The sequence below is a fragment of the Oreochromis niloticus genome, linkage group LG12, assembly GCF_001858045.2.
Source record: "Oreochromis niloticus isolate F11D_XX linkage group LG12, O_niloticus_UMD_NMBU, whole genome shotgun sequence".
In the NCBI taxonomy this organism is placed as follows: domain Eukaryota; kingdom Metazoa; phylum Chordata; class Actinopteri; order Cichliformes; family Cichlidae; genus Oreochromis; species Oreochromis niloticus.
Window position 1 is genome coordinate 3868611 of NC_031977.2, and position 24416 is coordinate 3893026.

The 24416-nt window shown below is 37.6% G+C and overlaps 1 protein-coding gene across 21 annotated transcripts in view; it reads left to right on the forward strand.

Moving 5' to 3' along the window:
- The window catches only part of LOC100710725 (voltage-dependent N-type calcium channel subunit alpha-1B), a 219586-nt gene that overhangs the window by 106272 nt on the left and 88898 nt on the right, over positions 1-24416 (forward strand). For 14 of the 21 annotated variants that reach the window (XR_003222360.1, XM_025911919.1, XM_025911931.1 and 11 more), the window contains 11 exons: positions 640-1398; positions 1990-2177; positions 8740-8860; positions 9150-9279; positions 9815-9874; positions 10423-10529; positions 11404-11415; positions 15814-15834; positions 23165-23261; positions 23988-24148; positions 24260-24397. Coding sequence is in view for 20 of the 21 variants with exons in the window: in XM_025911919.1 (XP_025767704.1) it covers positions 640-1398; positions 1990-2177; positions 8740-8860; positions 9150-9279; positions 9815-9874; positions 10423-10529; positions 11404-11415; positions 15814-15834; positions 23165-23261; positions 23988-24148; positions 24260-24397 (1794 nt within the window). In the remaining variant the exon portion in view is untranslated. The remainder of the gene's footprint in view (positions 1-639; positions 1399-1989; positions 2178-8739; positions 8861-9149; positions 9280-9814; positions 9875-10422; positions 10530-11403; positions 11416-15813; positions 15835-23164; positions 23262-23987; positions 24149-24259; positions 24398-24416) is intronic. The other 7 variants (XM_025911926.1, XM_025911927.1, XM_025911929.1 and 4 more) reach the window with 2 other exon arrangements.

Below are 24416 nucleotides of genomic sequence, written 5' to 3' on the forward strand. Positions count from 1 at the left end.
CCCAACGTATTAGCCAGAGGTCCCTTTACTACGGTTCGGAGCCGCGGACCTGTTTTATATACTCGCGGAATAGTTTTCTATACGAGATCGCTGTAAAAGGTGCAGCCTTACCTAATGTCTACCCTACTGTTACTCATTTTATATTAAGATTTAAAATTCTAGTTGGTATTGGTATGGCAAATAGCCTTCAGTAATGGTAATAAATCACACAGCAATAGCACATTCCATGTAGTTGTAAAAAGCATGACAATATATTAAGTAATCCAAAGTATTCAGAATACTTTACTCTTATTGAGTAACGTAACGGAATACGTTGCAAAATACATTTTGGGGTATGTAACTGTAATCTGTAGTGGAATAAATTTTAAAAATAACCTTCCCAACACTGAATAAAGTGTACAGCTAATTTTATGTGCTATGAATTATAAAATGCATACATACTGAATTTGTGACAATGGATGCTTTACCTGTCAGTGCATCCATTGGAATTGGCTTTATCATTTGCTGAACTTAAAGATTATTGTGACTGTTGCACTGGCTTGCAAAGTTGATGTTGATGATTCAGAATATATTCACTGTTTTAGATTGTAAAATTAATGTTACAGTGGTTATAATTTGTCTTCTTTTTCCAATCTGTAGTAAGGAGCAGCAGAGGTCAGTGAAGACAATGTCAGTGTGGGAACAAAGGACCAGCCAACTGAGAAAACAGAACCGTGCAAGCTGTGAGGCGCTGTACAGTGAGCTAACTTCAGAGGAGCGACTGCACATATCGTCAGCCCTACACATGCAGCCAGACATGAAGACTCACCTTGACCGGCCGTTGGTTGTTGAGCCCCACAGCGGCAGCAACCAGCACCACCACAAGAAGACTTGCTTGCCAGAGGAGGCTGACACAGCCACAGACCCACCTCCCTCTGTATCTCAAAAGCCCCGCCATCACCACTACCACCGAGACAGAGAACGAAAACAGGAAACCAATGATAATGGTGATAGCACTAAAGATGGGAGGCATCACGTCCATCACAACCGCTCCAAAGACCATGACAGCTGCCGGGACAAACGGGGGAAAAGTGAGAGGTCCCACAGCCGGGAGGGAGGCAGGAAGCACCGCCATCAGTGTTCAGTGGATGACAGTGGAGGTTGGGGGAACGTAGGCGAGAGAGATCACCACCATCATCATTCACACCGGCAGTCCCGAGGTGGCAACGGGACAGTGACTAGTGGAGGGAGGGGAGAGCGAAGATCTCGCCACAAAGATGGAAATTTGTCTAACAGGAATGGGGATAGGGATTCCAGAGGCGACAATGGTGCCAGTGGAGAGCGAAGAAGGCATCGCATTCACGGATCCAGGGGACACTCCACAGAGTCTAACGACAGAGAGAAGACCCACAGTCACAGGTAAAAACTATGGTTATATATGGTAATACTGTTCTTCTGTTCACTATTTGATTTCAGCTACACAGTGACACTGACAGTGACACTATAAAAAGGCTGGAGCTTGGAATTTGAGCCCAAGGAGGTTACCTATAAGTGGTCAACAATGAATTTTTTACATTTCTTATCTACAATAAAAATGAGGGTAATTAACACTGCCAAAAAAATCATTGGCTGCCCTCTGTCACCCCTGGAGGCCATCACCGGATCCTCCTGTATAAAAAAAACCCAGGGCCATTACCTCTTGCATTTATATTTTATTTCTCCACAGTTGTCATGGAGCGCCCATAATTTAAAATAATCAATAAAGAGCTGTTCTATTCTATTGTGGGAAAATACTAATAAAAAGGTATACACCCCCTTTACTCAGTAATAAAGATGAATTTTATGGACACATAGCAGCAAAATATAGCAACATTGTGTCCACACTATGTTTAGTTATAGATGTGTTTGAACCAGAGTCTCAACCAGAACAAGGAAAAATTCCTCCAGAAGTCAGAACATTACACAGTACACAGTAGAGGAGCTAAGATTATATCTCTTCCTTTGGCACAGGTTTGGGGATTCAGAGGGTGAGTCCTTGGCTATCACCCCCCAGCAAGGCTCTGGGGGGACTAGCTGGCCTCCTGACCATATAGAAGACTCAGATAACCAGAGGAATGTCAGACGAACTGGGCAAACCTCCATCCAGATTCCTCCTGTGACTATCACCTCCCCACCTGGAGAGACCACCCTAATACAAAGTCAGTACCTATTAGCATAAATAAGTTTAGTTCAGTTGTTACCAATGCTCTAAAAGTCCTTTTCATTGCTACAGTTTTACAGTTTCAGAGAAAGGCTTCATGAATTAATTTTTGTATGGTTTCTCATGGGCTTTTGAATCTGACATTAAAAGTACTACAAAATCCGCAGGAGACTAAACAAAAATCCCTGCCAGATGTAGCTCTTCCAGGGGTTGTGTCTTTGAAATTAATATTAGCTCTGCTTCTTTATGGCTTGAAGTTCTCTAGGAAATAGTTTTGTTGCACAGGAGGGACCCACATTGAAATGGTTTAGTTTTCACAGTTGAAGGATATAAGCTACAGATTCTTTCTTAACTCTTGTCACTGATTTTGAGTGTTAAAGAGACAAGAAATAAGCCAGAAAATGAAAAGAAATCTGAAATTTTAAAAAATAAATTAACATGGGTATTTAGCTGATTTCTTTTTGTTTTAGTGAAGAACTCTAAAATAGTGTGATATGCAGTACACTTGGTATCATATGAACATGGTAAAAAGAAACTCAATTTTAAATTCAGTTCGCTTTTATTTATATAGAGCCAAATCACAACAAGTGTCATCTCAAGGAGTTTTATATTGTAGAGGGATAGATCCTACAATAACATACAGAAGCTCCAACATTCTGTTGACCCCTATGAGAAAGCACTTGGCAACAGAAAGAAAAACCTTTGCATAGGAAAAAACCTCCAATAGAACCAGGTTCAGATAGGGACAGCCATCTGCCGCAAATGGATGGAGGAGTGAGGGGAGGAAGACTTATATAAACTAATGATTAAATGCAAAGTTGTGTATAAACAGTTCAAATGAAAAGAGTTGAATTAAGAAGAAATGCTCAATGCATCGTGGAAAGTCCCCAGCAGCTTAGGCCTATTGCAGTGTAAATAAGGGAGGGTTTAGGGTAATCTAATCGAGCCCTAACTACAAGCTTTTTCAAAAAGTAAAGTTTTAAGCCTAATCATCAAAGTAGAGAGAGTTTCTCTCACCTGTGTGTGAATGTGAGAGTGAATGAATACTGGAATTGTAAAGCGCTTTGAGGGTCTCGAAAAGCGCTATATAAATGCAATCCATTATTATTATTATTATTATTACCTGAAGCCAAACTAGGAGCTGGTTTCAGAGAAGAGGGGCCTGAAAACTGAAGGCTCTGCCTTCCATTCTATCTTTAAATAACCTAAAACCACATTAAGGCAGCAGGCCAAGATTGGAGTGCTTTACGATTGATGTTATACTATACAGGGCTCTAGAGTGTGACCAGTTTGGTCGGAAATGCAACCTAATTTCTTAATGGTGCGATAAAAAAATCCTAAGTCACACTGCCGTGACCAGCTTTTCGAGTAAAAAAAAAAAACTCTTCGCAACTCTGAAAGTCTCTGTGTGGCCAACAGCAGACAACTTCATGCCCATATACCAATCATGAAAGCGCTGCTTAGAGTAGCTGAACGCGCCACTGAAGCGCAGCAGCACTGACTCCGTCCTGTTGCTGTTTGATCGATTTGTGTATCACGCGCGTGTCTCTGCACAGACACGTAGAAAGGGGAAATGACGTAGGGAATTCCTACAATAATCCAATAGCGGGGACACCTGCACATTCTGCAAATGTGCAAATGTTCCGCCAAAAAAATCCTAGCTCACACCGTTGCGACCAGCTGTTTGAGTTAAAAAAAAAGAAGAAAAAAAAAAGTCTCCGCAACTCTGAAAGTCTCTGCGTAGTCAACACATTATCCTCATATCCTCGTATAAAACCAATCAGAGATAGTCAAGGGCAGAACCTCTCAGATGCCCATGCCCAAGATAAGATGTTCAGATACTGAGATGTTCAGTTCGAAGCCTTTGAGGCTCTTTTAATTTTGACTTTCTTTTTATTTTGCATATCTTGAGATATTTTAAATTTAAATTTCAGCTCAGTGAAAAACTTTAGCACAAGAACTTTTTCAGTACCGTATTTTTCGGAATATAAGGCACACTTAAAATCCCTTCATTTCCTCCAAAGTGTGCATTATGTATGAATTCTGGTTGTGCTTACTGACCGCGAACCGATTTTATGGCTTACACGGCGCTCAAAAATCTGTCAAAATGTTTTAGTACAACTTTGGTAAGCTACAAAGCTGAACCACTTGATTGATTGTTAGAGGATTACGGCTACTGTAGTCTGGAGCCTCACAGAGTAATACGTACTGTGCTTCAACATAACATTACCGTATTGTGTGTATTGTAAATGGCCTGTATTTTATATAGCGCTTTACTAGTCCCTAAGGACCCCAAAGCGCTTTACATATCCAGTCATCCACCCATTCACACACACATTCACACACTGGTGATGGCAAGCTACATTGTAGCCACAGCCACCCTGGGGCGCACTGACAGAGGCGAGGCTGCCGGACACTGGCGCCACCGGGTCCTCTGACCACCACGAGTAGGTGGTCAGAGGGCCACCTACTGGTGGTAATAAATCACACTATTGCTGTGTGATTTATTACCATTACTGAAGGCTATTTGCCATACCAATACCAACTAGAATTTTAAATCTTAATATAAAATGAGTAACAGTAGGGTAGACATTAGGTAAGGCTGCACCTTTTGCAGCGATCTCGTATAGAAAACTATTCCAAGGACACAACGACCGAGACTGTCCAAGCCGGGGCTCAAACCAGCAACCTTTCGATTACAAGGCGAACTCCCAACTCTTGAGCCACGATTGCCCATATTGTGTACCCCAAAATGGCACCTGTTAAGAGACATGCTAAAAAAGCGGATTTCAAACTCTATCAGTTACTCAGTATAACATGAGAATAGAGCATCTGCGAGAGAATTCAACATTAATAAATCAATGGTAAGGAAGTGGAGGAAGCAAGAAGAACAAGTTGAGTAAAGTTTGACTTATCTGACTGTTTGGTTTCGCTTAATGTGCCTTATAATCCGGTGCACCTTATGGTCCAAAAAATATGGTAACTTATCTTTCTTGTAGAAATGTGCTCCAAATAAAGAACTTTGTGTTGACAAGATTGTTAGTTAATCATTTACAAATCAATATTGTCTGTATGGACAGCAATTTTTATTTTTTTTTAAAGTGAACATGTAAAGTTGCGGCGTTAAGTGTTGTGGTTAAAAAATTTGGATGCACCTAACTTATGTGCTGGTGCACCTAAGAAAAAAAGATAAAATTGGGTATCATCTGCATAGCAGCGGTGTGTGTAGATGCCTTCTAATGATACTCCCTAAGGGAAGCATGTATAATGTAAACAGTATTGGTCCTAGCATGGAACCCTGTGTAACTCCAGAAATAAACTTAATGCTTGAAGAGGACTATTAATTTAAATGAAAAATTCTGAGCCTGTTACATATGACTGACACCACTGCAGCCTTTAATTTCTATGGCGTGCTCTAATCTCTGTAATAAAATATTGTGGTCAACAGTATCGAATGCTGCACTAAGCAGTGGGACAAGCACAGAGATGTGCTACTGCCAGAGGCAGAGAGAAGATCATTTATAACCCTTACTAATGCTTTTTTGTACTGTGATGAAATCTGAAACCTGAGTGAAACTCTTCAAATAAACCATTTCTCTAAAGATGATCAGTTAGCTGTTTTACAACTACTTAAAGAATTTTTGAGATTAAAAGGAAGGTTGGAAATTGGCCCATAGCTGGTTAAAGTGATGGGCTTTTAAGTAATGGTTTGATTACTGCCAGCTTGAAGGCCTTTGGTACAAAGCCCTTTAATAGATATAGGTTGATCATATTTAAAATTAAGGTATATGTCGCAATGGCAGGACATCTTTGAGCTGTAGGAAGCAATTGCTGAAGATCAGCTGGAGAAAGACAGATAGAAATCAGATAGAAACTCTGAGTGAGGACCAGGCGGACGATAGATAGACAACTAAAAACATATTTTTGAGTTTCCCAGTCAGGATGCAGTGTCAGGCTTTAAAATGAATTAAAACTCTGGATGTATGGTTAAGGTGGAGAGGTGGAGATTGCTGTCACTCCCTCACCTCAGCCTGTGCTATCAGTTAGTATTACTCAGGGGTGTTAATTCATTTAAACTAACATAATCATCCTGCTGTAACCAGGTTTATGTAAAGCAGAGTAAATCAATATGTTGATGAATTATTAATTAATTTACTAACAAGGACTTAGAAGAGAGATATCTGATGTTTATTAACCCACAACAGTTTTTTTCATTGCAGTTTTGGATACTACAGGGAGTGCAGAATTATTAGGCAAGTTGTATTTTTGAGGAATAATTTTATTATTGAACAACAACCATGTTCTCAATGAACCCAAAAAACTCATTAATATCAAAGCTGAATGTTTTTGGAAGTCGTTTGTAGTTTGTTTTTAGTTTTAGCTATTTTAGGGGGATATCTGTGTGTGCAGGTGACTATTACTGTGCATAATTATTAGGCAACTTAACAAAAAACAAATATATACCCATTTCAATTATTTATTTTTACCAGTGAAACCAATATAACATATCCACATTCACAAATATACATTTCTGACATTCAAAAACAAAACAAAAACAAATCAGCGACCAATATAGCCACCTTTCTTTGCAAGGACACTCAAAAGCCTGCCATCCATGGATCCTGTCAGTGTTTTGGTCTGTTCACCATCAACATTGCGTGCAGCAGCAACCACAGCCTCCCAGACACTGTTCAGAGAGGTGTACTGTTTTCCCTCCTTGTAAATCTCACATTTGATGATGGACCACAGGTTCTCAATGGGGTTCAGATCAGGTGAACAAGGAGGCCATGTCATTAGTTTTTCTTCTTTTATACCCTTTCTTGCCAGCCACGCTGTGGAGTACTTGGACGCGTGTGATGGAGCATTGTCCTGCATGAAAATCATGTTTTTCTTGAAGGATGCAGACTTCTTCCTGTACCACTGCTTGAAGAAGGTGTCTTCCAGAAACTGGCAGTAGGACTGGGAGTTGAGCTTGACTCCATCCTCAACCCGAAAAGGCCCCACAAGCTCATCTTTGATGATACCAGCCCAAACCAGTACTCCACCTCCACCTTGCTGGCGTCTGAGTCGGACTGGAGCTCTCTGCCCTTTACCAATCCAGCCACGGGCCCATCCATCTGGCCCATCAAGACTCACTCTCATTTCATCAGTCCATAAAACCTTAGAAAAATCAGTCTTGAGATATTTCTTGGCCCAGTCTTGACGTTTCAGCTTGTGTGTCTTGTTCAGTGGTGGTCGTCTTTCAGCCTTTCTTACCTTGGCCATGTCTCTGAGTATTGCACACCTTGTGCTTTTGGGCACTCCAGTGATGTTGCAGCTCTGAAATATGGCCAAACTGGTGGCAAGTGGCATCTTGGCAGCTGCACGCTTGACTTTTCTCAGTTCATGGGCAGCTATTTTGCGCCTTGGTTTTTCCACACTCTTCTTGCGACCCTGTTGACTATTTTGAATGAAATGCTTGATTGTTCGATGATCACGCTTCAGGAGCTTTGCAATTTTAAGACTGCTGCATCCCTCTGCAAGATATCTCACTATTTTTGACTTTTCTGAGCCTGTCAAGTCCTTCTTTTGACCCATTTTGCCAAAGGAAAGGAAGTTGCCTAATAATTATGCACACCTGATATAGGGTGTTGATGTCATTAGACCACACCCCTTCTCATTACAGAGATGCACATCACCTAATATGCTTAATTGGTAGTAGGCTTTCGAGCCTATACAGCTTGGAGTAAGACAACATGCATGAAGAGGATGTGGACAAAATACTCATTTGCCTAATAATTCTGCACTCCCTGTATATTGTTACTTTTTTGTGATCTTTTTAATGTTTAAATCGTGTCTTTTTTTGCTGATGTTTGGTTTGTTTTTGGTGGCCTGTGAGCAGGTAGTGTCTATGGGGATGGAGTTGATAACATGGTTTGTTAAACGTGGTAACAAGAAGAGAGAAGCTGCAGAGAGGTGTGTGTAACTCTGCAACTCTGCTTCCTAGTCCCAACTCTGTATAGTCTTTTTTTGTTATGTGATATTTATTTATTTATTTTGGGGGGAGGGGGGCTGCTGCATCCAAAGTGAAATGGATGTCATCCTTCCTAAGACCAGGTTTTCCAGAGAAACTTTTCCAATTATCAATAAAGCTCAAATTGTTTTTTAGACACCACTCAGCCAGTCAGCAATTTTGGGAGAACATGCCAAACATGTCACTCATGGTCCAGTTTGACTGGGGACCAGAGAAAACTGCAGAGTCCAGCATTGCAGTAGCAAAGTTGCACACTGATTCAATATTAATTTTACTTGCCTGCGATTGACATTATTGCCAGCATGAGTTATATTTTTTACAGAATTTACATTTCTCTTTAGCCAGCATTTTCAGAGTTTCTTCAATGCCGCCTGCTCTAGCCCATGGAAGATAATTCACTCACTCGTGCTGGTGCTGGAAGACATTGTATTCATTTTTCAATGCTGCTCTGAGAAATACATTATATGACAGAAATAGTGATCTTGATGATGATGGTATTCAGTGCCACGAATGAGCATTATCACAGTCTGATGATCTTTCTTTGCAGTGAACAGTATTGATTGTGAAACAGTGCCCATAAATGAGAAGACCCTGGAGGATCTAGGCCCATGTGGGCCCAAACCCATCCTGCCTTACAGTTCAATGTTCATCTTTGGACAGACCAATCCGTGAGTCAGCTCTGCTTCCTCCCTCCATATGGTTATAAGGTGCTACCACACTGCATTCACAACATCCTGTGAATGTTAGCCAGTGTAGCTCTTGGGTGGTATTTTATTTCATATCTGTAAAAGAGAACATACTGTATGCCATACTAAAAGCCTATCTCATGGTACCGAGGAGTGCTGACAGGCACCAGTTGTATATAGCATTTTAACACTGCTGGAGTGTGACAAGTGACAAGAACAGTGAAGCAACAGTAGGTACTTACTTCTTTTTTCTTGGCCTCTTTTTCCTCAGGGTGAGGCGGTTGTGTCACTATATTGTGACTCTACGTTATTTTGAGATGTCCATCCTGGTTGTCATTGCTATGAGCAGTATTGCTCTGGCAGCAGAGGACCCTGTCTGGACTAATGCACCCCGCAACAATGTGAGACACACAGTACACAGTAATAAAACTACATACAATACTCACTGCACTCATACAGAACTGAGAGATGTATATTTTCTTATCTTCTGCCTGAGTCAGGTTTATATGTGTGTGTGTGTATATATATATATATATATATATATATATATATATGTGTATATGTACACACACACACATATATATATATATATATCTATATATATATATATATATATGTGTGTGTGTGTGTGTGTGTGTGTGTATATAGACATATATATATATATATATATATATATATATATATATTATATATATATATATATATATATATATATATATATATATATATATGTGTGTGTATATGTGTATATATATATATGTGTATATATGTATATATGTATTTTTTTTTTTTGTCTGTGTGTGTGGTGCCTAAAAATGGGACTACACTTCTTTGATAGACTGGATTATTACGCCAGTAGAACTATTTCAGAATAGTATCTACAGTTTCTTTTCTACTTTTTTGTCTTTGTCAGTATTAATCAAGTCTTTTTTACAGGTGCTCAAATATTTGGACTATGCCTTCACTGGTGTTTTCACTTTTGAAATGGTGATCAAGGTAAACACTAATACCCTTAGAAATTCACTACTGTTCACTGTACTTATGTATGTGTTTTCATTATATTTTATCAGAAGCAAACTGGTGACTCATTTCAGTTTTTACTTGCAGAAACCAAATAAGTAATTTTATAATAGGATACTGAGGCAGGAACGTACCTCACTGTGACCAAGGCAATTCACTCAGTATATCTGCTGCATTATGGTTCTTATATTTCTAATCCACTGTATCTAAATCTGGTAGTGTTCTGTCAGTGAGAAATTTAACTCTAGGTTTAATCACATTTCAATGTTCATTTAAATCTGCAGTTCATGACTTTTGTCTTATTCTTTTGCCAGTGAGAGTGATTACACTGCCGTCGCTAATATTTTTTGTTATTTTTTGTGTTTTTATCATAAATGCCATTGTAATAGCGGATACTCAATATGAACAAAAGTATGAACAAAAGGAGGTCCTTATAACAGTTAATTTTAACAGGCAATTTTAAGTTAAAAGAATTTAAATAAACAAATAAGCAAAAGAACATAAAATACTTGTTCTTGGTTTAGATGGTGGACCTGGGGCTATTGCTTCATCCTGGATCCTACTTCAGAGACCTGTGGAACATCCTGGACTTCATAGTGGTCAGTGGGGCACTGGTAGCATTTGCTTTTTCGTAAGTTCCACAGCTTCTGTCTTTCTGTGATAAAATGAGACATTTACAGATATTGTTAATCTTGAATCTGGTGTGTCATGTGCAATATACATTAAATACCACACTACACTGAGAGATTACATATAATTTAAATGATAGTGCATACCTTCTAATTAGCCAAATGTATAGTCATAACTATAGTTAAGTTTTGATGGTGGCAAAAACTTTTCATATACTGTGCTTGCTTCATTTTTCATTTAATTATTTTTACATGTTTCTAAGTGAAGAACAATCATTTGCATTTCATAAGTTTTGCTTGTTCACCTGTTTTTTAAAGACTGACCCTTAGGTATGGATCCAAAATGTTAGTTTGACGCTCTCTGAGCCATTTAGTTATCACTAAGTACAGATTCAACAAATTGTTCCTAGATCACTGGAAGAAGCTGTTCTTTTAAGATACATTTAGAATGGTTAACCCTTACACAAAAGTGGCTGGACAGTCAAAAGCCCACAAACTGATCAACTCTGAGCACTGATAAGGCAGGACTGAGTCACCTTTATTCAGGATTTGGCCCAGAAGCTGATACTGAGCATGCCGCAGCAAACTGGAGAAATTATAAAGAGGTGTCATGACCATAAGTACTGCCTCTTTGCATGAATTTGATTTTTTATTTTTTTTTTGCCAAGGAACTCTTTGAAGCTTATGAAATGATTATGATTATTTTTCAGTATATCCTTATAACAAGTGGCAAAATATATGAAACACATACACTAACCTTACAAAAGCAGATGACCTCTTTATGTGTGTATGAGAGAGTGTGTGTGTTTTGTGATATTGTCAATGTGCTAATTTACATAATCCTCTACCCGTTTCTGTCCCGGGATCGTTTTGAAGGAGCTTCATGGGGTAATGCCTTCTCTACCGCTCTCTTCTTGCCTGTTTGTGTCATTATCAGTGTTTATGTATGTGAGAAAGAAAACATACATGGCTTACACTGCAAAAACAAGTAATTTCCTCACATACTCAGTCTTACTTCTTGACATCTAGGTCACAAAATATAAAGAAATTAAAGTTAAAAATAAATTAAAATAATATAAATTTGTTTGTTTTTTTCATGCACCAATAAGAGTATCTACTATATGGAAATGTATTTGGCCACAATTCTAAGAGGGAAACTGGACAAACACACTTTTCAAACTGTATAGAAATTTAAGCCAATACATTTTTCAGCATTATTCCTTTTGTGAGTAAGATCAAATTAACTGCTTACAAAAATATTTTTCAGTTAAAATTGCCCACTTGTTTTGAATCATGGCAGAAGCTAGAGCAAATCCATTTTACACAGTAAACACTGTATTAAAAAGAATGTAAAATAGTGATTGTTGAAGGAAAGAATCAGCAATGTCAGAATGCCAAAGTACCACCCTTATCTGTTTTATTTTGTTTTCTTATGTTTGTTTGTTCTTTGTTTTTTTACTGTAAGACTAAGCAGTAAGCAGTATATGTAGTGAAATTGCTTGTGAGAATGTGTCTTTTTTGCAGTGTGTAATGTTTTGTTTGGGACACATTCATCTGGTCTTCCATCTAAGTTTCCAGCAGTGTATCATGTTGCTTGGCATCAGGTCCTTGCTCTATAGCCATTTGTGCTATTCGGGGACATGGCACGATAGTGCTCATATCTTGTATCTTCCCTGAGCCTTTGAGAGGTGTTTTTATCAGCACTGTGTTTTGCCATAGCTTTGGTTAGACTGGAATGATAACATTAATTTCATATTCACTGCTAAGCAGAGACTTAACATTACAAGAAATCTGGTGCCAGAGGGCACGAGTAGTCCTCAGGGAATATTGAGCTTGTAGCATGCGCATTAGAATGTGCATGCTAGTACCATGTGACTGTATGCGTGCTCCTAACTAGAGGTGTTAAATAACATTACTGTGACTGTAGTGTCACATGATTTCCATCTATGCCGAAATGATAGACAGTACTTTGCAAAGGTCTTGAGCCTGCCTTATTTCTTCATATTTTAAAAATAGATAAAAATTTGTGCAACGTCTTATTAAATCATGTGGACAAATACATTGAAATACACTATATAAGTATATCAATATATTTATAAATATATAAATACAGTGTATAAGGCAAAAATTTTGTTTGTACAAAAAGCCAATATTTAGTATGAACATCTTTATTTATTGTAAAGAGGGACTTAACTACCTTAGGCAGCCTTTCTTTTAATTTCTCTGTAGTCTTCAGGAATAGTTCTACAGGCTTCCTGAAGGACATTCCAAAGACTCCTCTTTGGATTTTTACTGCCTTTTGTTCCATTCTCTGTCCAGATGATCCCATATTGCTTCAATAATGTTGAGATCAAGGTTAAGCCGTAGCTGATAATCCATTGAGTGTTTTTCTATCAGGTATACTTTTACTGCACTGGCAGTGTGTTTTGGATCATTATCATACTGAAAACACCTCCGGCTGAAATGCAGACTCAAATCACAACAGAGCCTCCAACATGTTTTACAGTTGGCTATAGACATGTGAATTCATCATTCCATGAGACATTCAGTCTAGTTCTTGTGCAGTTTAGCATACCTCAGCCTTTTCTTCCAATTTCCCTTCCTTAAGAGTATTTGGTGAACTGTAAATGGATGAACTGAAGGGGAGCTGTATCTCTCAGGTCCTGTGTCCAGGTTTATGCCAATGCTCTTTGGGAATCACACTGTTGGTGAAAAAATAGAATACTATTTATATAATATAATATTTATTTCTGCCTAACTGTGTCATTGTTGGTGTTTTTTTCTGAAAATGGGAGAAAATGCAGCCAATGTTCCAAGAAAACAAAAAACTTACCGGTAAAAAAGACCTTCAGAAAATCTGAAAAACTATTGCTCAAGACCATTTTAAAAACATTACAAGAAAATCTGGATCCATGGAAGCAAAACATAAAGAAGTGAGGTGTGGTTCAAGACTTTTGCACAATAGTGTACATTATCTTCCTTGACAGTCATCTGTCTGAGTCATCATCATTGTGTATGATTTGTTCCAGACCTGTGCTCAATAAGTAGACACTAATTAAATTCATGTTTAATGTTTTCAGTGACTAATGAGCATCACTGGCCCAGCCTTCAGTAAAAAATAAATTAAACTTTATGAAACTAGCTTACCATTAGCTGTGGAAACAGCTACTTATTCTATTTTTTCAGTTTTTAGAATAAAAAAATAAAAATAAAATATGAAGTAAAAATAATAGAAACAGTGATGTAGACAGGATAGAAGGTTGGATAAGAAAAAACTTACACAAACTTGAGAAGAGAAGAGACCTCTCCCAGAAAAGTTAATAGACAACCTAGATAGAGGACATATAAGCTTTGCCTTCTATCACAGTGAATTTTATTACTTCCGATAGCTCATAAACTGAAAGATAATTGAAAATCTCTTTTTTTATTTATTCCTACTATATTTTACTTTTATAACTGGCTCATGTACTGTGTGGTAGCTGACTGTGGATGCTACTACTTCTTTTATACTATATTAGATATATTTACTGGATTTGTGGAGAAAGACGACTGAGATAATACCAACTGATATCAACACACAATTGCTAAATGCAGGTTTTTTAGATGAATATCAGCCAGTCCAAATTCAAAAGCTCTTTATTATGCAATGTGAAAATATTTAGTAATTATAAAGTAAGCTCAGCATACAAATAAAGTCATGTATAAGCTAATCTGACTAGTTTCTCACACATGTGACTTACCTATACCTAGCTACCTATAGCTCTACACTGCAATACAAGAGCAATATTGTTTTCGATTTTGCAGATCCCTACGACAGCTTTAAAAGAATAATTGTATCACATGTTTGTTTACAAGCCTTTTGAATTATTTAAAGAAAAAAACACTGCATTATTTTATGCTTGAAATACTTTAAAGTCAACTTGAGACTGTTTTAACAACATAATGGAGCTAAGGTGTGTTAATTTAATTAGATAATTACCAACAAGTAAAAACCTCTTCATTTGACCAAATGCTGTTAGTGCAAAAATCCACCGTTATTGAGAATTTTAAGTGTTAATCCTGTGACAAAGGTACATTTAACACAGGTGTTTAATTTCCCCCCAAAATCCAGAAAACAGCTTAATATGGTTTTAACTGACCTGGGATGAATAGCAGTTTTAAGACAAGCAGGATGAATTTTAATTCCAGTTTTCTTATTCTATGGTCATATTTTCTTTTTTTTCTGGCTCTGATAATTCTTTTTTCCTTTCATTTTTTTTCACAATGTTTGATCCATTTACTGAATAGCAGTTTTAAGACAAGCAGGATGAATTTTAATTCCAGTTTTCTTATTCTATGGTCATATTTTCTTTTTTTTCTGGCTCTGATAATTCTTTTTTCCTTTCATTTTTTTTCACAATGTTTGATCCATTTACTGAATGTCGGATACTTGATATCTCTGTAGATGTGATTCTAAATTGACTTTATGAATTGAGTTCCTTTTGTTTCTGCAGCAGGTTTAGTCAAATCAAAACAAATTATTTGCAGAGGTTTTTGCTGAAAGTCTTTGCCATATTGCCACTAACTTATACCAAGCCTTATTTGACTCACAGCTGTCATTCTCTCATCATGCATGATTCTGGAAATGCCTACCATTCATTTGATCAAGTGCTTGTCGCATGGACAACAAACCTGAATCCAAGGCCAAATCTTTGAATCTGTCACTTGACCTTCTTGAACTACTCAGACTGCATCATTACACATGATGAAGCAAACTGCAATACTGCTTTATAATTTTGGATTCAGATGCAAGTGATAACCCAGTTTTTAGGGCTCATGTAACATTTCTTTAATTAGTTTTATTCTAAATGCCGTTATTGTTATATAGAAAATCTCCTAAGAGGCCATTTTTGTTCTTATTCGATCTCTTCATTTGATAGATTTGGTAGTTGTTGCTGTGTATACTTACAAAACAAGGACTTAGCAGCTGCCTGTTTTAATACGACAGTTCCTATTTGTGTATTATTTCAGTGAAAGGCTACCTCCAGAAATAGCACTTAGAGTGCAATCATACCTACGATTTCACTCTTGTTGTCACTGTGTAATGTCAATGAAATAGTTTATCAACTGGGAACCCAGTTGTCTGCTACCAACCAAAAACATATATTGTTACATCTTTTTTTCTTTCTTTCTTTCTGAAACTATGCTGTTGTCATTTGATGCAAACATATGCCTTATTTTGTTTATGTATGTGAAGCATCCATAAATGTTTTGTACCCTGTTTTACCACTGTTTTCCCCCAAGTAGATTGCAACAAGGTGTGACCAGGTGGGGAACCCCCCTATGCAACCCCAACCCACTTTCATCCTACTCCACCGCATTGTACCCTATACCTCATCCTAACATTTTCTCCCCTAATACACCCTTTTTAACCACCATTCTTTTTATGCTTAGATCAGCTTCATGTATAAATTATTAAACCCACGTTTCGGTGAAACGTGGGTCTTTTTAAATATAACAGTAATGTGCCTGAGTGCTTTTCAACTAAAACCAGCCTGTACTTACCAAAATCATTAACTGCTTTAGTCTTTTCATTTCAGTTAGCTGTACAGCCATTTTTTAACGTTGTATTTTCTTGTATTTCAATCCCATAACATCGATTAAATCCCAAATAACCCAACTAAGGTGCCTATACATTGGAAATAATTGGTTTATCGCACATTGTTTTGAAGTTGATGGCACGTTGTTTGCATACATTCCAGGCTCCAGTTGCCTAGTTGTCCTGCTGATGATATTACTACCTGGTCATATGTCAATCAAATGTTTATTTTTCACTCTTACTGGTAGTTGACTCATCTGGAAGTTGAGAAACATTTATCTTGGGTCCCACCCACCCCCTATTGCCAGCAGTTATTTCATCCATAGTCACTTGAAGTTGTCGATTTTCCTTTACTTTCCTTGGTCGCCACGTCACTGTGAATCACTTCCAGTGTGTATGCAGTTGTAGGGATAACGCAATTTGATAGAAAATAATCATGAATATGAACTATGCCGGAATATGAACTATAAAACATAGTTTAAGGCTCAGATGTTGATTTATTCCCATTTCAACCTGGGAACAAAATAGAAAACCTGTGAATTGTTTAGTTTTCAATGAATTGATAATGTTCTCACATTTGAATTTGATTTGGGTAAGCTAATTCAAAATGGACCTCTGCACAGAGAAGGAATAGAAACAGTATAAAAACTCTAATTCAATTTTATTTACAAAGCATGAAATCAGAACTATGATTGCCTCAAGGCACTTTATATTTTAAGGCAAAGACACTACGATAATAAAAAGAAAACAGAGAAAATCCCAACAATCGTATGACCCCCTATGAGCAAGTGCTTTGGCAACAGTGGAAAGGAAAACCTCCCTTTTAACAAGAAGAAACCTCCAGCAAGACCAGGCTTAGGGAAGGAAAGCCATCTGCCATGACCGATTGGGGGTGAGGGGAGGAAAACAGGATACGCTGTGTCTTTGTCTGTGATTAATAGCTAGCTAATAATTAAATGCAGAGAGGTGTATAAACACATTGTAGGTGAAAAGGTGACTGAAGAAGAAGCACTCAATGCATCATGGGAAAACTCTAGGAGCCACAAGTAAGCCCACAGTCTGACAGCGAAGTGCTCTAATTGGGTGATATGGCACTATAAGGTCACTGATAAGATGGGGCCTGATTATTCAAGACTTTTTATGTGAAGAGCAGGATTTTAAATTCAATTTCTGGATTTAACTGGGAGCCAGTGAAGAAGCCAGTATGGGAGAAATATGCTCAGTCTTTCTAGTCCCTGTCAGTACTCTTGCTGCAGCATTTTGGATATGCTAAGGGCTTTTCAGGGAGTTTTTAGGATGTCCAGCCTAAAGCTAATAAATGCATAGTCTAGTTTTTCAGCATCAGATGAGTATTTTGCTAAATGACCGTGATATTTCTCTGTGAAATGAAAGAATGCTACACGTGTTTTGCCTTAGTGTCACCTCAAGTTGAATGCTTGCATAGATTCAGTTGTCCCTCAATTGATTCTTTGTCAACTCCACTGCTAGTACAGTAACTGATAACATGAGTTAGCTAGAGCTAACACCTACGTTCTCATATATGTGTATATAGCAAAGCAGGTTGTAGAGAGCAGAAATAAGCACAGAGCAGGGATAAGTGACAAAACATGACTGATGATATTCAGTGAGATACGCAACTGTAATAATTGTAGGGGGTGCTGGGAATTCTATAACAGCTTTTAGATATACAGGAACTGTATCCAGGCTGCAGCAGCTCAAATCCCCAATTTGAGATTTGACAATGGGATATGTAGAAGAAAATCAGTTGCTTAATCAGCTGGGTAGTAGCAGCTTTAGACAGTGTGATCAGCTAATGTGCTGTGGTTAATCGACTGATTTACAAATGGTTAACAAATGGTCAGCTGACTTGGGTTAATGCATGCCTGGCAAACATTAACCTAATGTCTTGTACACTGTTGGCTCTTTTAATAAGACTAATTTTACTTTCTACCTCTGCTTCCCCACTATGTCTGAGTATTGAGGAGTATTCTTTGAAAGCTATGAGAAATTCTTACACAGTCATTTCCTTAATCCCAAGTGTAGCTATATATATCTATATCTATATATATATACATACACACACACACACACACACACACACACATATATATATATATATATATATATATATATATATATATATACATATATATTTACATACACACACACACACACACACACACACACACACACATATATATTTATATATATATATATATATATATGTATATGTATGTATGTATGTATATATATATATATATATATATATATATATATATATATATATATATATATATATACATATATACATATATATATACACACATATACATATATATGTGTGTATATATATATATATATTTATGTATGCTAGGTTATTGATTCTTTGATTTTGTTTTGGTGTCCCCTTTGACTTTCATCATCTGTATATTATAACATCTTTTGAATTTCAGTTTCACCTTTGTGTTATTCCTCAGTACAGTGGAACCCCGGCTTACGAGGACCCCATTTAACGAAAAATTCAAGTTACGAAGACACTTAACAGCAATATTTTTGCCCGTGGTATGACAAAATGCCCGTGTAACGAAATCCGTTTGCGAAATGCATTTCGCTGTTCCACGTGAAAGACGTATTGTTGTTGCAGTGCACTATTTCGTGTGCTTTTCATTTGCAATTAGCCTGTCGTTCATTCATAATGGGGCGGGCATAAGGCATAAATATGAGCGAGTTTAAAAAAATGTTTAAAAAATATCATTGCACTGTGTACGGATGTACATTAATTAACGTAAATGTAAGTTTTAGTTTTAATGTTTAGAATTAAATTCCATAATGTTATGTACATGTACATGTACGTATGTATGCATACGTACGTATGCTTTCTTCAACCTCCACCAAGAACTTCGTCTTCAGCCAGCATTGCCTCACTCAAAAGGTGATGGAAAAAGGTGCTTTGACTTACGAAAATTTTGACTTACGAAAGACCCTCTGGACCGAATTAATTTCGTAAGTCGGGGTTCCACTGTATTTTCTTTCTTGATTCATTAGTTCCCGTTACTGTTAGTTTGTCCTGTGTTTGTTTATTTTATTCTCCATATTTCCTGTCTGTCCTGTGTCAGTTTCTGTCTCCTGTGTCAATTTCTCTTATGGTAAATTCATTCCCTTTTTTCCCCCTTTTTCTTTTGTTTCTCATTTGTTTTTTATTTTGGTACTTAATTGTCTTTTGTGTCTTGGGTTTAGTTCAATTTCCTTTTTTTCCCCAGGTGTGTCCACTTTCCCTGATTGTCCTTCTGTGTTTGCATATATAGTGCTGTCTTCCCCTGATTCCTTTATATTAATTCCTCTTAATGTTTTCTGTTTATGTTGAAATCATTTTACCTCTTGCTTTGTAAACTGTATTTTTAGACTGCTTCAATAACCTTATTAAATGTGTACTTTGATTTAACTCTTCCCTGTTTATGCATCTTGTACATTGGTCCAAACTCCACAACACTTGACGCAATTTTGTAGTTTTGCCTCCACCGCAGTGGATGTTAAATCAGACAGTCATACAGGAATGAAGGGCAGACTTTCAACTTTAAATTTCTAAACAGTTAATCCCAAGATTAGTAAAAACCCATTGAGTTAAACTGTATGTCTGTGTAGGTTCTTAGTGATTCAGGTCATGGAAATCTAAGGAACTTGAAAAGAAAAGTGACTGGAGTTTTTTTAAGTTTCTTGAGGACGTTTCACCTCTTTTCCGGGAAGCTTTTTCATTTCTATGACCAACTCAGTGGATAGAAACATAAGGGGAAGATACAACGGATAATAGTTTTCCATTTCTGGATTGTGCTATGCACGTTGAGGAGAATAGAAACCTCAACATTGAAGTTTATCGTAAGCCTGTACATGCAGACAAGTACCTTTGACTCCCACCACACCCCGGAACACAAACGTAGAGGAAATGTTTTCTGATGGTATTGCAGGATCCTGATTACTCAAAGCCAGAATGAAAGAAAAGGAGCACACATATGTCAAGAAAGCTCTTAAAAAATGTGGTTATCCCAACTGGGCTAGTATATGCTGTGCAGTGCAGCGAAGAGTGCTCAGACCTCTACATTGGAGAAACCAAATAGCCACTTCAGAAACACATGGCACGACATAGAAGAGCCACCTCGACAGGACAAGAATCAGCTGGACATCTGCATCTAAAAGACAAAGGTTACTCTTTCGAAGATGCCAATGTTCACATTTTGGACAGAGAAGACTGATGGTTTGAAAGAGGAGTGAAAGAACCCAGCAATGTCCACTGCGAATGACCATCTTTGAACAGAGGGGGTGGCTTGCGACACCTACTGTCTGCCACCCTCAATCCAGTTTTGTGATGTGCCCGCTCACATCGAGCGTCAGTTGATCTCAATAAGTCACATGATAAGGTAAGGCAAGGTCTTACAATGGTTTCACATGAAACCTCTGCTGATAATGACACACACCCTTTTTCACACCTTGCTGCATGTGATGAGTCACATGATCAATAGTGGGTCACCAACTCTTTAATGACACAATGAGTACTAGGGCTTAAATGCCTGGGTTTCTCCACCATTTGGCCATAGAACTGAAGAAGCTTCTCAGATGAAAGGTGAAACATGTTCAAGAAACTTAAAGAAGTCCAGTCACTTTTCTTTCCAAGCTCCTTAGATGAATTAGAACTGTAATTGGAATTAAATTTAGGAATTTAGGGTAGCACGGTGGCACGGTCCAGTGCTGCTGCAACCCTGAACTGGATAAACAGAAGAAAATGGATGGATCCATGTTTAGGAATTATAGCCATTTTTTACATGGCACCCCATATACTTTACAAGATCCTAATCGCAATGATGCTCACTAAGGAAATCTCAAAGATCAAGTAATTATAGACCAATCTTCAACCTTTTATTTCAAAAATTCTTTAAAGAGTAGTTGTAAAACAGCTGTCTGATCATTTGCAGAGGAATGTTTTATTTGACAATGGACAGTGGGCTTCCCTCTGTACTTATCCTACTAGAGCTTAGTAGAGCATTTGATACTGTTGAACATACTATTTTATTACAGTGAGTAGAGTATAATATAGGCATAATTTCTTATGGTCTTCTTCTGACAGTGGAGTGAATTATTAGCTGCTCTTCACTGGTTCTCTGTTAAACCTCTGTATATTTTATATTTTATTTAATTTTATATATATGTATATACACACACACACACACACACACACACACACACACACACACACACACACACACACACATACACACACACACATATATATATATACATATTTGGTATACATATTCAGTAACGAGCATACATTATTATATTTGTACATATATTTATTCTTATAATTATAATTCCTATTCTTATATTTTGCTTTGTTCAAATGCTATTGTATTTTGCACACCTCTGTTGCTTGTGAAGCTTGCACACAAGAATTTCACTCGCATGTGCTGTATCGGTGTACCAGCACATGTGATGTGAAATAAAAGTGATTTGATTTGAATAAATTTAAAATCATTCTTGTCACATTCAAGGTCTTGAAAACTTCAATTCAATTTCATATCATTTTTATTTATATAGTGCTAAATCACAACAACATTTGCCTCAAGGCCCCATCTCATCTAAAAGGCCTCATAGTACCAAATCACACCAATAGAGCATTTCACTTTTGAAATGTTGGTTTTCTTGTGGTTTCTAAGGTGTTTAAAAATAGAATGGTAGGCAGAGCCTTCAGCTTTCAGGCCTGTCTTCTTTAAAACCAGTCCCCAGTTTTGATTTGGGAGACAGACGATCTCTCTATCTTTAAGATTAAGCTTATGATGATGATGCACTGACTGTTTCTTTTTCACCTGTTTTTACTCTGCGTGTTTTCACACTTTGCATTAAATTTTGCATTGACTTCTTGTCCTGTCTCTCTTCCCTTACGTCCAACTGCGGCAGATGGCTGGCCTTCCCTGAGCCTAGTTCTGCTGGTGGTTTCTTCCAGCTAATAGGGAGATTTCGCTTTCCCCCTCTCACCAAGTGCTTGCTCATAGCAGGTTGTCTGATTGTTTGAGTATTCGCTCCATTTTTGTAAGGTCTTTACCTTAAAATATAAAGTGCCTTCAGGCAGCTGTTATGATTTAGTGCTATATAAAGAACATTGAAGTAGCTAGTAGTCAGCAGTCATTTTGCCTGTAGTCACTTAAAGTTGTCAAATGGCATTCACTTTTTATGGTCTCTGGTGACCACGTGACTTCCAGTGTGGTTGAAGCTTTTAAGATATGTCATGTTACTTTGCCAGGACAATGGCTCTTTGTTTCTTTGATTAGATGCTCACCAACTTTCTTGGAATGTATATTCTGACTGCAGCACTGCATTTACAAGCATGGCACTGATATTCATCTTGTCATCAAGCACTGAATTTTCTCTGACACTTACAATGAAAAAAAAAACTATCCAGTGGTCTGTTAGAAGTCATACCTTCATGTATAAGCCCATGTCTCAGTACATAGGAATCAAAACTGTTCAGTTTTTTTTTTTATTAAAGGATTAATATTTATTATTAAATTAAATTATGAGTTTTAATTTTTAAATCACAGTATAATCATAATCAGTTTGAGGGTAATGTGCAGGGGGCTAGTTGCCAGATTTCCCTGGTTGTCAAGTTTCATCTCCTGCTGCTCCACAATCCCCTTCAGGAACTCTGATTTGCAGACAACTCTGAGCCTAGTGTATGAGTATTCACCCTGTTAACACAGATGCCCACCCAGTATAACACTGCCACATAGTTTATGGTCTAAGATTCCCAATTATGCATGCATCGAGCTTAATAAACTTTGATAAAAATATTTCCATTTTTTCTTCATATCCGGAAAGGCTATTGTTGCATCTCTCTGTCACCCAGCTGATCTAAACACACCTCATTCACATCCTACCGCAATCAAACCCAGTTACAACATACAGTCAAATTTCAGATATAGCTTTTGTTAGTAATATTGACAAAGATTACATTAACTACATATTGTTTGTAGATACATTTTTGTGTGGTCTAAACATATTTGCTGTTCACAGGGGAACCAAAGGCAAGGACATCAGCACTATCAAGTCATTGAGGGTTCTTCGAGTTCTCAGGCCTCTGAAGACCATCAAGCGCCTGCCAAAACTCAAGGTTCTGTTTTAGGACTTGTTTAATTCCCTTTGCCTGGCAGGCAGGTCACCACTTTAGCTGTTATTGCACTATTAAAACTAGTGCACTTATTGCACTAGTTTTATACGTAGTGGCAGTAATAAATAAATGGCATGAACACCTAAGTTTTTGAATGTAATAATTTGAAAACACGGTGACATAGGCACTTAAAATTGATGCCATAGGTGCATCTAATGAAAATCTCAGACGAGTTTGAAGATCAGTGACCTTGACCTCAAGTTCAAAGGTCAAGTTTTTTGAAAACCTTTTCAATACGATAACACGAGAACTTGAAAATTTTGAAATTGATTCCACAGGCGTGCCTATTAGAAGGCCACTTGGTAGCACTGGCGGTCGCCAGTATTTTTTCTCCTATGTCTTAATTTGTTTGTTTCTTGAAAGGACTGAAGCTGTGGAGGAGCTTAGTGTTTACTTCTTTCATTTGGTCATTTGTAATTACAGCAAGCTGACTTTTGTCCCCTTTCACTTGTCTTACTTTTCTTCCTCTCAGCTCCAGCTTGCTTTTTGTGCTGTCTCTTCCTGTATCTTGCAAAGAAATCTGATTCATACATAGCAGTTAATTAGTAGTCGTTTTCTAGACACCTCTAGTTAAGAAAGCAGCATAGTGACAAAACGACTAGCATTAAATCATATTTACAAATTTTGTGTAATCTTCTTCATTTAAAATTGATCTGTTTGTGTCCTCAGGCGGTGTTTGACTGTGTGGTTAACTCTCTGAAGAATGTGCTGAACATCCTCATTGTTTACATCCTCTTCATGTTTATCTTTGCCGTCATCGCAGTTCAGCTCTTCAAGGGGAAATTCTTTTATTGCACTGATGAGTCCAAAGGCCTGGAGAAAGACTGCAAGTCGGTCTAAAAAAATCCCCACATCCTCACTTCAAATTTCAGAGCTTAAGTAACTAAACTTTCAAATGCTACTTACTGTGTGCCTGTCACCGCTTGCTTTATTTCTTACAGAGGACAATTCCTAGATTATGACAAAGACGAGGTGGCCGCCATGCCCAGAGAGTGGAAAAAGTACGAGTTCCATTATGACAATGTGCTGTGGGCTTTTTTGACCCTCTTCACTGTCTCGACCGGGGAGGGCTGGCCAACGTAAGTACAGCTGGTCTGA